This window comes from Xenopus laevis, chromosome 7L (genome assembly GCF_017654675.1).
Source record: "Xenopus laevis strain J_2021 chromosome 7L, Xenopus_laevis_v10.1, whole genome shotgun sequence".
NCBI lineage: Eukaryota > Metazoa > Chordata > Amphibia > Anura > Pipidae > Xenopus > Xenopus laevis.
In genome coordinates this window covers 38,405,151-38,418,475 of record NC_054383.1, presented here as the reverse complement: position 1 = coordinate 38,418,475, position 13,325 = coordinate 38,405,151, and the positions used below count along the sequence as shown (strand labels likewise).

At 36.3% G+C, this 13,325-nt stretch overlaps 1 protein-coding gene across 4 annotated transcripts in view; it reads right to left on the bottom strand.

Moving 5' to 3' along the window:
• The window catches only part of micu1.L (mitochondrial calcium uptake 1 L homeolog), a 99,069-nt gene that overhangs the window by 61,954 nt on the left and 23,790 nt on the right, over positions 1 to 13,325 (bottom strand). For all 4 annotated transcript variants that reach the window (XM_041568817.1, XM_041568818.1, XM_041568819.1 and 1 more), the window contains exons 4-5: positions 12,693 to 12,855; positions 6,806 to 6,849 (exon numbers count right to left, since the gene is read on the bottom strand). In XM_041568817.1, coding sequence (XP_041424751.1) covers positions 6,806 to 6,849; positions 12,693 to 12,855 — 207 coding nt within the window. The remainder of the gene's footprint in view (positions 1 to 6,805; positions 6,850 to 12,692; positions 12,856 to 13,325) is intronic.

Here is a 13,325-nt window from a genome sequence, read left to right as displayed (position 1 = left end):
ATATATATATATATACACATATACACACACACACACAAATTGAAAACTATTTATTTGAATTTTTTGGAGCCTAAATATGACTATATATGGGGCAACACTGGCTACTGAACTTCACATCATTGTTTCTTAATAAACATTCAATAAGATTAAAAGTACGGTATAAACTACGGTAAAACAATTGGAAAAAAAATAAAGGAATGAAAAGCTATTCTGTTCTATATTTGTTCCCTTTCCATATGCCCTGCAGCTGTCAAGAAACAGATAGCTTACTGTAGTGCAATGAGCAAACCAGATATATTAAATAAAAAGATGGTTAATTTGATCTAAATTTATTTCCAAAGGCAAGCTATCCTAATAATTACAAGGATGTATGTACCAGTATTTACAGATATGGGACCTGTTATCCAGAATGCTCCGGACCTGGGCTTTTTCTGATAACTCGGATATTTTCAGAATAATTTGGTATTCATACCTTGGGGTATATTTATCAAAGAGTGAAGTTAGAGATCGCCACAGTCTGCTAAAGTGAAATTCTGCCACTCTCCATTCATTTCTATGGGATTTTGAAGAGCGTATTTATCAAAGGGTGAACTTTCACTTTCACCCATTGATAAATACTCTTAAAAATCTCATAGAAATGAATGGAGAGTGGCGGAATTTCCCTTCAGAGGACTGTGGTGATGTCTAACTTCACTCTGTGATAAATAGACCCCCTTAAGTCTACTAGAATCCAATAGGCTTGTTTTGCTCCCAACTTAATTATATGTTAATTGGGGTCAGGTACAAGGTACTGTTTTATTATTACGGAGAAAAAAGAAATCATTTTTGAAAATCTGGATTATTTGGATAAAATGGAGTCTATATGAGACTCCTTTCCGTAATTTGAGCTTTCTGGATAATGGGTTTCCAGATAACAGATACCATACCTGTGTATCTTAAGTGCCACTGGGCTGGCTACTGAGCATATTAAATAGAGATTAAAGAAACTTGAAAATAACAATGCAATAGATCCTTCAATATAATCAAACATAAAAGTATTAAAAGCGTACATTAACTGGAGCAGCATGTGATCTTTTGACATATATGAATAGTCTGAAAACTAACCAGTTTTTTGGTTTGCAGGGCAAAACACAATAAAAACATAAAATAATAGCATTGGATTTAAAAATGGTTGTTCACCTTGAGTTAACTTCTAGTATGACATAGATAGTGATAGCCTGAGACAATTTGCAATTGTTTTTTAAATTTTGTGGTTTTTGAGAGCTTTTTATTCAGCAGCTCTCCAGTTTGCAGTTTCAGCAGTCTGGTTGCTAGGGTCCAGATTACCCTAGCAACCATGAATTGATTTGAATAAGAGACTGGAATATGAATAGATGTGGGTCTGTATAGAATATGATTAATGAAAATTAGCAATAACAATAAATAAAATAAATACAAAAACCTCAAAGTCCGAATTGATTTTAAACAGTCCACTATCTCCCATTTGCTTATATAGGACATTGACAACTTTTATCTGCCATTTTGTATTAAGGGTTTTCATGGTTTTTACACTGAATTGAAATTCGATTGCTACTAAATGTGCCCTAAGTTTAGAGTACCAACATATTTTGCAACACTGTATACAGAGTTCAAAGAATATGCAACAATTATTACAATTAATATACAATTATTTTTACAATTATTATAGACCAATAGCAAAGTTGAAGGGGTTCTAATTGTCAGAAGTGCTCCCTTACAGACATATTATAGATTCAAACAGACTTTCTAATTTCTAATGCATACAAAGTTCAAGGATTGTCAAAGTACCTTCATCTACATTGTTCTCTACTGATGATACCCATTAATATAGTGTATGGTTTATGTTGCAAGATGAAGACAAATGCACTTGCATTAAATATAAAACATATTCCTTGGTTAGCTTTAACAAAAGGCAACTAAATGCATTAGGCTGCACCATGCTCCAAATGCTACTTTCTGACTAGAAATATACCCAGAACAACCAGAAGTTTAGCATTGAGTAAACCTTTTAACAGTAACGCTGTTATAACATATTCAAAGGCCGATAAAGGTTTCTATAAGGCCAACTTCTGCCAGGTAAATAAGGGACTGGTGCACAAAGTACACATAATAGGGGAACGCATTTTCATAAGCAAAGCCCAAGATGAATGCATGGATATAGAACAGATGAATGCTAAATCTCAGAAGTGCTTTGTGACATTTAGATTTTAAAAAAAAAATTGTTTGGAGTTTGACTTCCAAAAGAACACACAAAAACAAAGTTTAATATAAAGCATGGCTCAGATCAGTTAAAGGTTAAAGATTTTCATAGTACTCGAACATCAGATCATAGATATTGGTTCCAAAGTAGTGATGTGCCGGCTGGCCTGATACCCGCGGGAACCGAAGGTTTACACGCGGGTCGGACGGGTTCGGGCCGACCTCGCTCTCTTTTTCGCGGATCACTGTCAAATGACGACTTTTATAGACACTGCGCCTGCTCGCCCCGCCCCTTTTGTGACATCATCGGCGGCTTGGCACAGATCTATAAAAGCAACCCAGAAATCCTGACCTGCACATCACTATTCCAAAGCTTTGGGGACTTGGAGCAGTGGCAGGACAGCCATGTCTAAATATCACTTAGGGTAAAGCTAGCCATATATTATCAGATCTGCTCGTTTGGCAACCTTGAGGTAGGCAGCATTGGGTTGATCCAATCATTGGGCCCTCGTGCCAATGGTTGGATTATACAGACCTGCAGCTTCCCTCCACAAATACAGTGCTGACTACATTAGCCAACATTGTGTTACAGAGGTTCAGAAGAAGAGAGGCATGAGTCAGTCACTTTTGAGAAAGTGGCTGGATAGCCACGAAACGCATTAAGCCTATGGTTCTTTAAATCCATGATGTGCTGTTTTTAATGGATTAATACATTTTTGGATTTTTATTATAACACTCGACTTCATTCCTATGGTGCACCGTGTTTCTGCACACACACGAGAGTCAGTCACGTCTGAAACAGGTTAGGGTAATCAATCTAGTGAGAAGAGCGTCGGTTACCCTAGTGTGCAAGTGCTTGCTAAGAGACCAAAAAGGGGCATGCTCTTAGTACTCCAGCATTTGCACCCCAGTGTAATGTAAATGACACCTAGTATTTTTCTATCTTGCTGCAAAACAAAAGATATACTATATTACAGGACCAGAAGCTCCTTTCACAGTCATTAAAATGAATTAATACTGAGAAATTTGCACTGAATGGAATCTCAGTGCAACAGCATTGTAATGCAATTTAATTCTGAGTCCTGAGATGCACTTCTACACATGAGGCTTTCTATTGTATTTTGTAGTTCTACCACTGCAAATAAATGACTTATTATGTTGCAGCAATGGACAGTAAACTAAATCCTGACCAATTCTCAGAGAAAATGAAGAAAAAGAAAATGGCTTGCAATGAAAATGCAAATGACAAAAAAACAATGTTTTATTAAGAGACAAAAATCTACACATAATAGAATAAGAAACAGCCTTTGGGTGAATATGCAGACAAAGCAGGAAAACCAATAGACTTATCTCCATGTCAGATTCAATATACTGATACAGAGGAAGGAGAAAAGTGTGCATTTGTACCATTGACGATTTAAATGTATTAGGCGTGAAGATCAGAGTTTTCATTCATAGAGAAACAACTTAAAGTGGGAACTCCACAAAAACATAACTTTAGCTTTTTGAAAAGTAATCATTATTAAATCAATTAATATATGCAGACTTGATTTTTAATTGTTTCTGACAGTTCCCTAAGCCTAGCCCCCTGCTGAGCTGGCTGACTACTTTGCTGAGCTGGTTGACTACCCTTACTTTGTATCAACAGCCAGATGTCCTTAGCATGCTTCCTCCAAACGCCTCAATATCCTGCACACATGATTTCAATAAGGAACGGAACAATGCATTGTGGGTTATGTAGTTCCTGCATGCTGTCTGTAAGCTGTGGAGTAGTTGTTACAATTTGTAACATCAGTGTTTAGTCCCTCCTTCCCTGCCAGGATTTCAAATGATGCAGTTGGATTTCAGCATAGAAAATGGCATTTACTCATGCTTTTTGAAGAAACAGGTAACTGTGATGGATATATTAGGGGTATTAGGGGTTTCTGTGTTATGTGAGCCTCTTTATCAAATTTTGGTTTGGAAGCTGGAGTTTCCCTTTAAAAAAATAATCAATCAGCAGCTTTTTCTTGTAGATTAAAATAGAATAAACTATTGTTATGTTTATTCACTGACCATAAGTCAGTTTTACATTGGCACTTACTGTTTTTATTTAATATGGGAAAGGAAATTACTATAGTCACGCATAGGCGATTATTTATCAGATCAAATTTAGATATGTGAGCTTTGTTTAAACCTCGAATGAACTCACAATTCGAATGGTTTCTAATTTAAGAAAAAACTTGAACTGGAATCAGCGAGTTCGGGGTTAAAAACCAGAACTCTCAAATGAATCAAGTTTTCTGCAGGAAAAAACTCTAATTGCTCGAATGGATCAAGTTTTTGAACAAAACCCTCTTGAAAAAAAACACCCATTTGTAAGCATGCCATCAATCCAATTTTTACATCTATATTTTTTTGGGGGCTGCTTGGTTAGGGGAGACTACCTTCATGCTTGGTGGCACTGTCCTTTTGTTTCAGCCCTCTGGACTGAAGTTTATCAAATGGCTTCTCAGATTATAGGGGGAACCATTGAGCCTACCATTGAATCAGCATTATCCTCCTTACCTTATCCTAAACTTGCTTCTGGTCTCTCAAATCCTGGCAGCAACCTGCTAGGTCATTGCTTTACATTGGCTAGCCCCCTCCCTTTCTGTCACTTTAGTCATTGATAGACTTAAATGTATTCTATTTTTTTCCACTAGGACAAGCATGCAGTAAAAGCTTTAAAATACTTTGCTATTAAAAATTCCAGACCTCATTGAAACCACCTCTCTCTCACACCAATATTGTCACTTCTCTTCATCTAAATAAACCATGAAGTATATTGCCTCCATAGGTTTCCTAAACACCTATTACTGCCACAATTGAAAATGATTTATTTGACTGGACATGCTATTTATTTCTGCCCTGTAGGTGTACAAACAAATTATTTGAAGTAGAAGGCAGATAGTAGCATGGTTGTCTACTGCAGTGCTCTTGTGTGGCAGACAAGAGCAGGGGGGGGGCACAAAAACTAGCTGCCAAGGGGAGCATAGAAATCACAGTGCTGATGCAGCCACTCCAGCAAAACAAGCCACTTCTGGATGTGAAACAACAACTTCAACACCTCTGCAATACCGGGTAATGCACTGGCATCAGAAACCAGTTATCATATGCAGAATACCCCTCACTTGAAGCCTGCTCTAATCATTCTTGAGGGATCACTATCTGTTTCAGGGCATTCAGTGTAATAAAGTGACTGTATAGTCTTCATTTCTTTCACAACAGAGTCACAATGCCCCTGTAAAAACGAAAAGTTGCTTTCTGTAAAATATATGTACACAATATAATAATATGTGGTCTAAGGGGGTTCAAAAACAAGTTAAGGGCTGAAAATGGAGGCAAAAGATGCCTGCCTATTGTGCTTAAAGAATGCATTAATTAATGATTAATGAAAATACAGCTATCTTCAATTGAAAATATTAAGGTTGCTACATATACACACACACATATACATACATACATATACATATATATGTATATATATTTATTATTTATTGGCCTTAAAGGTTGGTTCACCTTCAAGTTAACTTTTAGTATGTTGTAGAATGGCCAATTCTAAGCAACTTCTTTTTTTTTTTTAAATTAATTGCCTTCTTCTTCTGACTCTTTCCAGTTTTCAAATGGGTGTCACTGACCCCATCTAAAAAAAAAAAAAAAACAATCTGTAAGGGTACAGAAGTATTGTTAGTATTGTTATTGGTACTTTTTATTACTTATCTTTCTATTCAGGCCCTCTTCTATTCATATGCCAGTCTCTTATTAAACTCAGTGCATGGTTGCTAGGGTAATTTGGATCCTAGCAACCAGATTACTAAAACTGCAAACTGGAGAGCTGCTGAATAAAAAGCGTAATAACTCAAAAAAAACACAAATAATAAAAAATTAAAACCAATTGCAAATGGTCTCAGACTATCACTCTCTACATCATACTAAAAGTTAATTTAAAGGTGAACAACCCCTTTAAGATCTGAATCAGACCTGATGGAGTCAAAAGTATGCAACTGAAAGAGACCTAGCTGTTAGGTTTCCTGCAAAAGGTTTTAGAAAATTTACAGGATGATAACTAGCAGTAACCTGGTGCTCACAGGCTTATTCTGCATTGCACAAACTAGAAACAGAGCACAAATCACTGGCAAGTTTTGAAACAATCAATTACTGATATAGTAATGTCCCTGCACAGTTTACAATCTAAGGTCTCTACAAACACACACACTTGTACAAATATCCACTATCTGAAAATCCTGTTATACATTGTGGTTATTAGTGACGGGATTTGCGGATTCCCTTTAAAAATAAACAGTACTTTTTACATGATGGTAACTAAGTTTCACAGGGAGATAACTATTACATGTAGCCAGCCTACTAGCAAATATTTCATGGTTTTCTGTGGTGCACTGATTTACTTAGCACATTTCAAGTATGTTACGAGTACCAGTTACTAATTGTGACATGCCAAAGATCTTTACATTAATATGAGGACATAATGGGCCTCTTTTTTCATGTAGCTGTGTGCATGTACACAAACACACAAGAAATTAAACATTAAATATAAAAATATGCTTACCTTTCCATCATATCGCTTTATGATAAATTGATCCAAGCCCAAATCTGTTGTACACAAAATGACAGTAATTATTGAGAGGACAGTATAATTAGACTTAATGAATTGTAAAGATATACTACATTAAAGGAGAAGGAAAGGATAAAATTAAGTAAGCTTTATCAGAAAGGTCTATATAAATACACCAGTAAACCCTCAAAGTAATGCTGCTCAGAGTCCTCTGTCAAAAGAAACACAGCATTTCTTTCCATCTATTGTGTATACATGGGCTTCTGTATCAGACTTCCTATTTTCAGCATAAACCTCCAGGGCAGGGCTTGAGCATGCTCAGTTTGCTCAGCATTCTTGCTTGCACTATTGTGGCTAATCTGTTGCCAATAAACTGTCTTGGAGCTTTCCTTCTCCTTTAAGTACACAGCAACCCGCCTAGTGAATATCTCATTGCATATCATATTAATATGATGCTAGTCATCACTTTGCTTCTATAATAGCCTCTATTCTTCTGAGAAGGCTTTCCACTATATTTTGGAACATTGCTGGTGGGATTTGCCTTCATTCAGCCACAAGGGCATTAACAATTTTTGGCACTGACATTGGGGATGTGGCCTGGCTCACAGTCAGCATTTTTAATTCATCCTACAGGTGTTAAATATAATTTATGCCAGGACTCTGCAGACCAGACAAGTTCTTCCACTCTCCCATCTCTGCAAATCAATTCTGTAGAATCCTTACTTTGTACAAAGCTGGGCATTGTTGTGATGGTAGCACGGATCCATAAAAATGTCATTGCATGATTTAGTGGCACCCGAGTCAACATTGATGGTTGTAGCTTAAATAGCCAAATGAAATCATTCGACTGGATTTCCATAAATATTTAGTCATATAATACAGGTATATAATATATGAATCAATGTTGTAAAGTTATAAATACAGGAAGATCTCACTATAACCTACCTAAAGGCTGGTCCCTAGATTCAGTTCTCCAAGATAGTAGATAGAGCCACATGTTTGAAACTTATGCACTAAGCCAAATATGATTCTGAATGCGTTGCACTTAGTTTTGCGAGTAAAATATGAGGGCATTGCTTAGTACGTCCAAATAACCTTTATTCCCTTTCACATACAAAAACAGATGCTGCTTCTGGATATCAGGCATGTAGCAGACACATTAAAACAGAGTGTTACCTATTTTGTAATGTTTAATGTCTCAGGAGATCCCAGCATTAAGCATTTCAGCTGGGTGCACATCAATTACATAAGTTATGTATAATGTTACATTAAAATGTACGCATTTCACATAGCTGTGACTAGCCTAGAAACTTACATAGAAATTTATTTAAACTTACTGTACATATCAAAAAATGATAAAGACAGGCAGGGGCAACTCCACTGACCATTAATTTAAAAAAAACAACAACAACAAGGTAAAGCAACTTCAACTATTTACATTGATCTATTCATTTAATTATATACAGGTGAGCTAAACTAATTTAGCAATTTTCTACCTACATAAGAACTATTTATTTAGCTATAGTACCCTTTAAGCCAACACTCTGGTTTTATTCGGTAATTTAGATATATTGCTTTCCTCAAGTAAAACACAATGTAACCTCATTTAATAGTTTACTAAATTATAAAACAGTTGTTGATTAATCCAGTTGCTTCTTTTTTTTGGATAACTATAAAAACTGAATGCATAATAAAAAAGGCAGCAAAAAGCAAGTACAGAAAAGTAAACTGATCTTTTATAATGGCAAAAAAATAAAATGATACTGCCACATTAAGACTAATCTAGTCATCTGCAAACAGAATGTTAGTAAAACAAATAATTACTGTTCAGAAATAAATGTCAAGCTTCAGGTGTGCGGTTTCCAAAAGCGTCTCCCCAATTACTGCTATCTCATCAAATTAATTACAGAATACCTTTATTGTTTGGAAACATTTTCTTTGAAATTAAATTGCAAACAGCTGTTTGGTTTCAAGTTATATTACTTTACATTACAGTTATATATTTCATTGTAGAGGAAGTGTAAAACAAACTGTGCCTGTATTTATTTACATTATTAACACACTAAAACTGAAACGTATTCAAGGGAAATATATGGCACTATTCTCCCATGGGACTCAAAGCACTTTGCAGCAAACAAGACAGCAGGGCTGGAACGAGGGGAAGGCAGAAGAGTCATGTGCTAGTGCGCAAGAGAGAGGGGGCACTGGGCACTTACTTCTTCTGCCCTTTCCACTCCGCAAGGGTGGCACTTTTGTCTTGGACCACAGACAATATTATGATTAGCTTGTACTACATGCAAGTTCAATACGACAGTGAGCAAGTGCAACTTGTGTGTCTGGCTACCCTCCCACGGATTTGCAAGGGCTGCAAAACACCTGCAATCATCCATATGCCACTGCCCTAAATGCAAGGACACACAATGGATCATCTACTTTCAGATTCGGCCGTATCCTTGTGCCTGGCCAAACCAAATCCGAATCCTAATTTGCATATGTAAATTAGGGGCGGGTAGGGAAATCATGTGACTTTTCATCACAAAAGAAGATTTTTTTTCCACTTATTCCTTTCCTGCCCATAATGTGCATATGCAAATTAGGATTTGGATTAGGTTTGGTATTCGGCCGAATCTTTCACCAAGGATTCGGGGATTCGGCCGAATCCCAAATAGTGTATTTGGTGCATCCCCAATTACAGCAGACTCACTTTACTCTGACTGCCTACAAAACTCAAGCGGAGGAAAGTGGATGATCCACTGTATCTGTCCTAGGCAATGAAGTGCTAACTTTTGCTGCCCTCACAACTAAGCAGGAGGGTAGCCATACACATAAAAGTTGACACTTCTTTGCCCTGGACAGATACAGTGCATCCTCTACTTTCCTCCGCTTGAGTTCTGTAGGCAGTCAAAGTAAAGCAGGTCCTCTTGAATGTATTCCTTCCTGTAGCAACAAGAAGCAGATCTTTCCTATGTCCACCTATAAAACCCCTGGCAGAGGAGTGTGGAGGATCCTGTGTGTGTGTGTCCTTGCAGTGGCACAACGGTGATTGAAAGTGTTTTGTTGCTCTCGCAATTCACACAAAACACTTGCAATCTCCCGTGTGCCACTGCCTTACATGCAAGGTCACGCACAGTGGATTCTCTACTTTCCTCTGCTTGTGTTTTGTAGGTTGGCATAGGAAAGCGGATCTGCTTCTTGTTGCTACAGGAAGGACTGCATTACAGTGGACCCACTTTACTCTGACTGCCTACAAAACGCAAGCGGAGGAAAGTAGAGGATGCACTGTATGTGTCCTTGCCCTAGGGCTTTGCTGCATGCATTGAACCCTGAAACCTACCATGGCGACTTTCAGTGATTATACATGAGCCTTTGGCCTTCTTTTTTGGGGGGCAGAGAAATACATCTAGTATTTTTTCATTAACAGAACAAATATTTTGACAGAGGTTCTTGCTAAATTTCTCAGTATAAAAGGAAGAGCAGGAAAATGAAAATGAGCAAATAAATCAAATTGTGGTTTTGTGTAGTCAATAGAATAAGTTTCTGGATGATAGTAAATTAAAAGGGAAGAAGCAGAATAATGAAATAAAATTAGGATACAGCTATTACCCAGTAAGAGCTTCTTTTGAGGAAATCAAAGATATACTGATGGGCATACACCACTAAAAGATACATGGAGAATCCACTTCCATAATTATATCAGATACAGGAAGCTTCATTGAGAGTCTCAGAGATTTATTTAGAACCTGGATGCACTCTAACAATTTAGTGCAAGCTGGGTTTTTTTTAATTTTTCCACCAGGACAGTCATTCATACTCACACTTCTTTTTATAAACTTTAGCTAAAAAGGGATTTTGTGTCAAGTCTACACTATTATCAACTATGCAAGTGTATAATTTAGAGTAGTGGGTGAAAGTGGTAAAGAGGAGCTCTAGCAAACAGATGTTTTCTGCTGTAGCTGCGTCACTCAATACATCAAACAGTGTGGTCCCAGACATACAACGTGGGAAGCACATTACAGACATACAAAAAAAAAAAAAAACACAACTTCTACTCTAACAAGATGTTAAAAGTACGAGCTCCGCTAGCAAGTTAGTTACATGTGTAGGCTGAGCACTGTACTTTGCACCCTGCATGCAGCTTATCAGATCGAACTGAACCGGCACACTGGTGCTCAGCAAGTGTATGTATGTTTGGGTGCAAGCAGATTTGTTAAAGGAACAGTAACCCCAAAAATGAAAGTGTTGCCCTGCACTGGTAAAACTGGTGTGTTTGCTTCAGAAATGCTACTATAGTTTATATAAACAAGCTACTGTGTAGCCATCGGGGCAGCCAATTCAAGCTGAAAAAGGAGGAAAGGCACAGGATACACAGCAGATAACAGATAAGCTCTGTAATAGAATACAATGGTATTCTACAGTGTGCATCTATTATCTGCTATGTAACCTGAGCCTTGAGCTATGTAAACAAGCTGCTACACAGCAGCTTGTTTATATAAAGTAATTATCGTTTTCTGAACCATTTCTGAACCAAACACACCAATTTTACTAGTGCAGGGCAACAGTATGTTTTATTTTAATTACTTGTTACCGTTTCTTTAACACCTGATTTTGTGTTTTTGTATTCAAAAAGTGTGAATTCTCGGTTTCATGGTTGCCTCAGATGTAGTTTCATCCGAGTCCTGCCTATTACAGAAGGACATACAGTATATACGATGTACTTCATGAAAATTATATATATATATATATATATATATATATATATATATATATATATATATATATATATATTAAAAAAAAAAAACTAGTTATTGCCAGTTCTTTTTAAAACTTTACATATATATTATGTGGTATTAGCTGTCAAATTCAGTTACTGGCTATGATTATTAGTAAACATACAATCTAAAAATGATAATGTTTGTACAGAGTACAGCCTGAAAAGATTCCCTCTGTAAAATGTATGTATCTTGCATTTTTTGTGATCTAAAAGGAAAGTATAATCAAACAACTTAATGTTTGCAAATATCATTCATTCTTTGTTATACAAGTTTGCTGATGCTAAAACCTCTACATTATAATTTGACAGAGGGGATAACAGAAATACAAAAACAATTTCTGTTTAGACAGTTGTATTTTAAGACGTTTGTCTTCCATCTGTCATTAATCTACATTACAAGAGAGGCAGCACTAACAAAAATATCCTATTTATTTTAATAGTCTGATATAATTTATGTGAATGATGTAATCTGTGTAAATGGAAATTGAAAATGTTGAAACTATGTAAAAAAAATAGTAATGTTTATAACAAGGAATTTGCTTAAAATGGGTTTTTAGGGTAAACCATTAAAAGAAATTCAGTTACTGCTGTAGGTTCAGCACACTAAGGAAACCCTGGATTTAGTGGGCCCTGCATTTTGCACCTTGTATGCAATTTATCAGAGTAAGCTGAACTGGAACGCTGGTGTTCAGTGCAAAGTGTTAAGAGTTTGCATTGGTGCAACCACATTTGACCTGATTTTGGGTTCTAAATGTAAACTTGTTTTCAATCTCCAAAATTATGTTCTATTTCATACTCTGAATTGGTTGTCAAGTTTGAAATCCTACAGCACCGTTTAACTGTCGAAAATAAGGATGCAAGAACTCTACCAAGGTAGAATAGCCCAGAGAACCAATAAAGAATGCTTTATAAACCATCAATCATATCTCTTCTAACCTCTTAACCTACTTGCTGCTTTGCACTCATTTGTACAGCATATGTCACTCCACACATTTCCCCATTTATAAGAATAGAGAGCACAGAGGAAAAAATGTGGACCCCTGTATTATAAAGAGATAGTGAATATATAGTAAATTATAGAGCACTACGGTATTCACAAAAATAACTTACTTTCTGGTTGTTTCTCATTTGGTGTTATTGACCTTACAAAATCTTGAGGTGTCATGAATACTTCAGACTCCCCTGATTCGTGAATCACTTTCAAAGTTGCAAAGTATCTGAAGATTTTGTCTGGTGTAGAATAAGCTCGGATTCTATTCTCATATTCCATCACCTAGAATTATAAGAGCGAGAGAAATTCTTAAACTTTTCTCACCATTCGCTGACATGGAAAGCATAAAACGGTTGCAAGTTAAACCTTAAGCTAAATCTATAGGAATGCAGTAATATGCAAATTTTGAATTGAAGTATCAATAGATAATGCCATGTTTGGGAACAGGGAGTATAGTATAGTTTGAAAACAGTGTTTTAGATTGAGGCAGATGGGTATTTTATAGTAAAAACCACACTACGAAGACTAAATTATTATGACTGTATCTATGTTAGTCTTATGTCTGATCTCAATAAAAAATAAGCAATACAGGTATGGGACCCGTTATCCAGAATACTCAGGACCAGAAGCCTTCCGGATAATGGATCTTTCCGTAATTTGGATCTTCATACCTTAAGTCTACTAGAAAATCCTTTAAACATTTAATAAACCTAATAGGCTGGTTTTGCTTCCAATAAGAATTTATTATATCT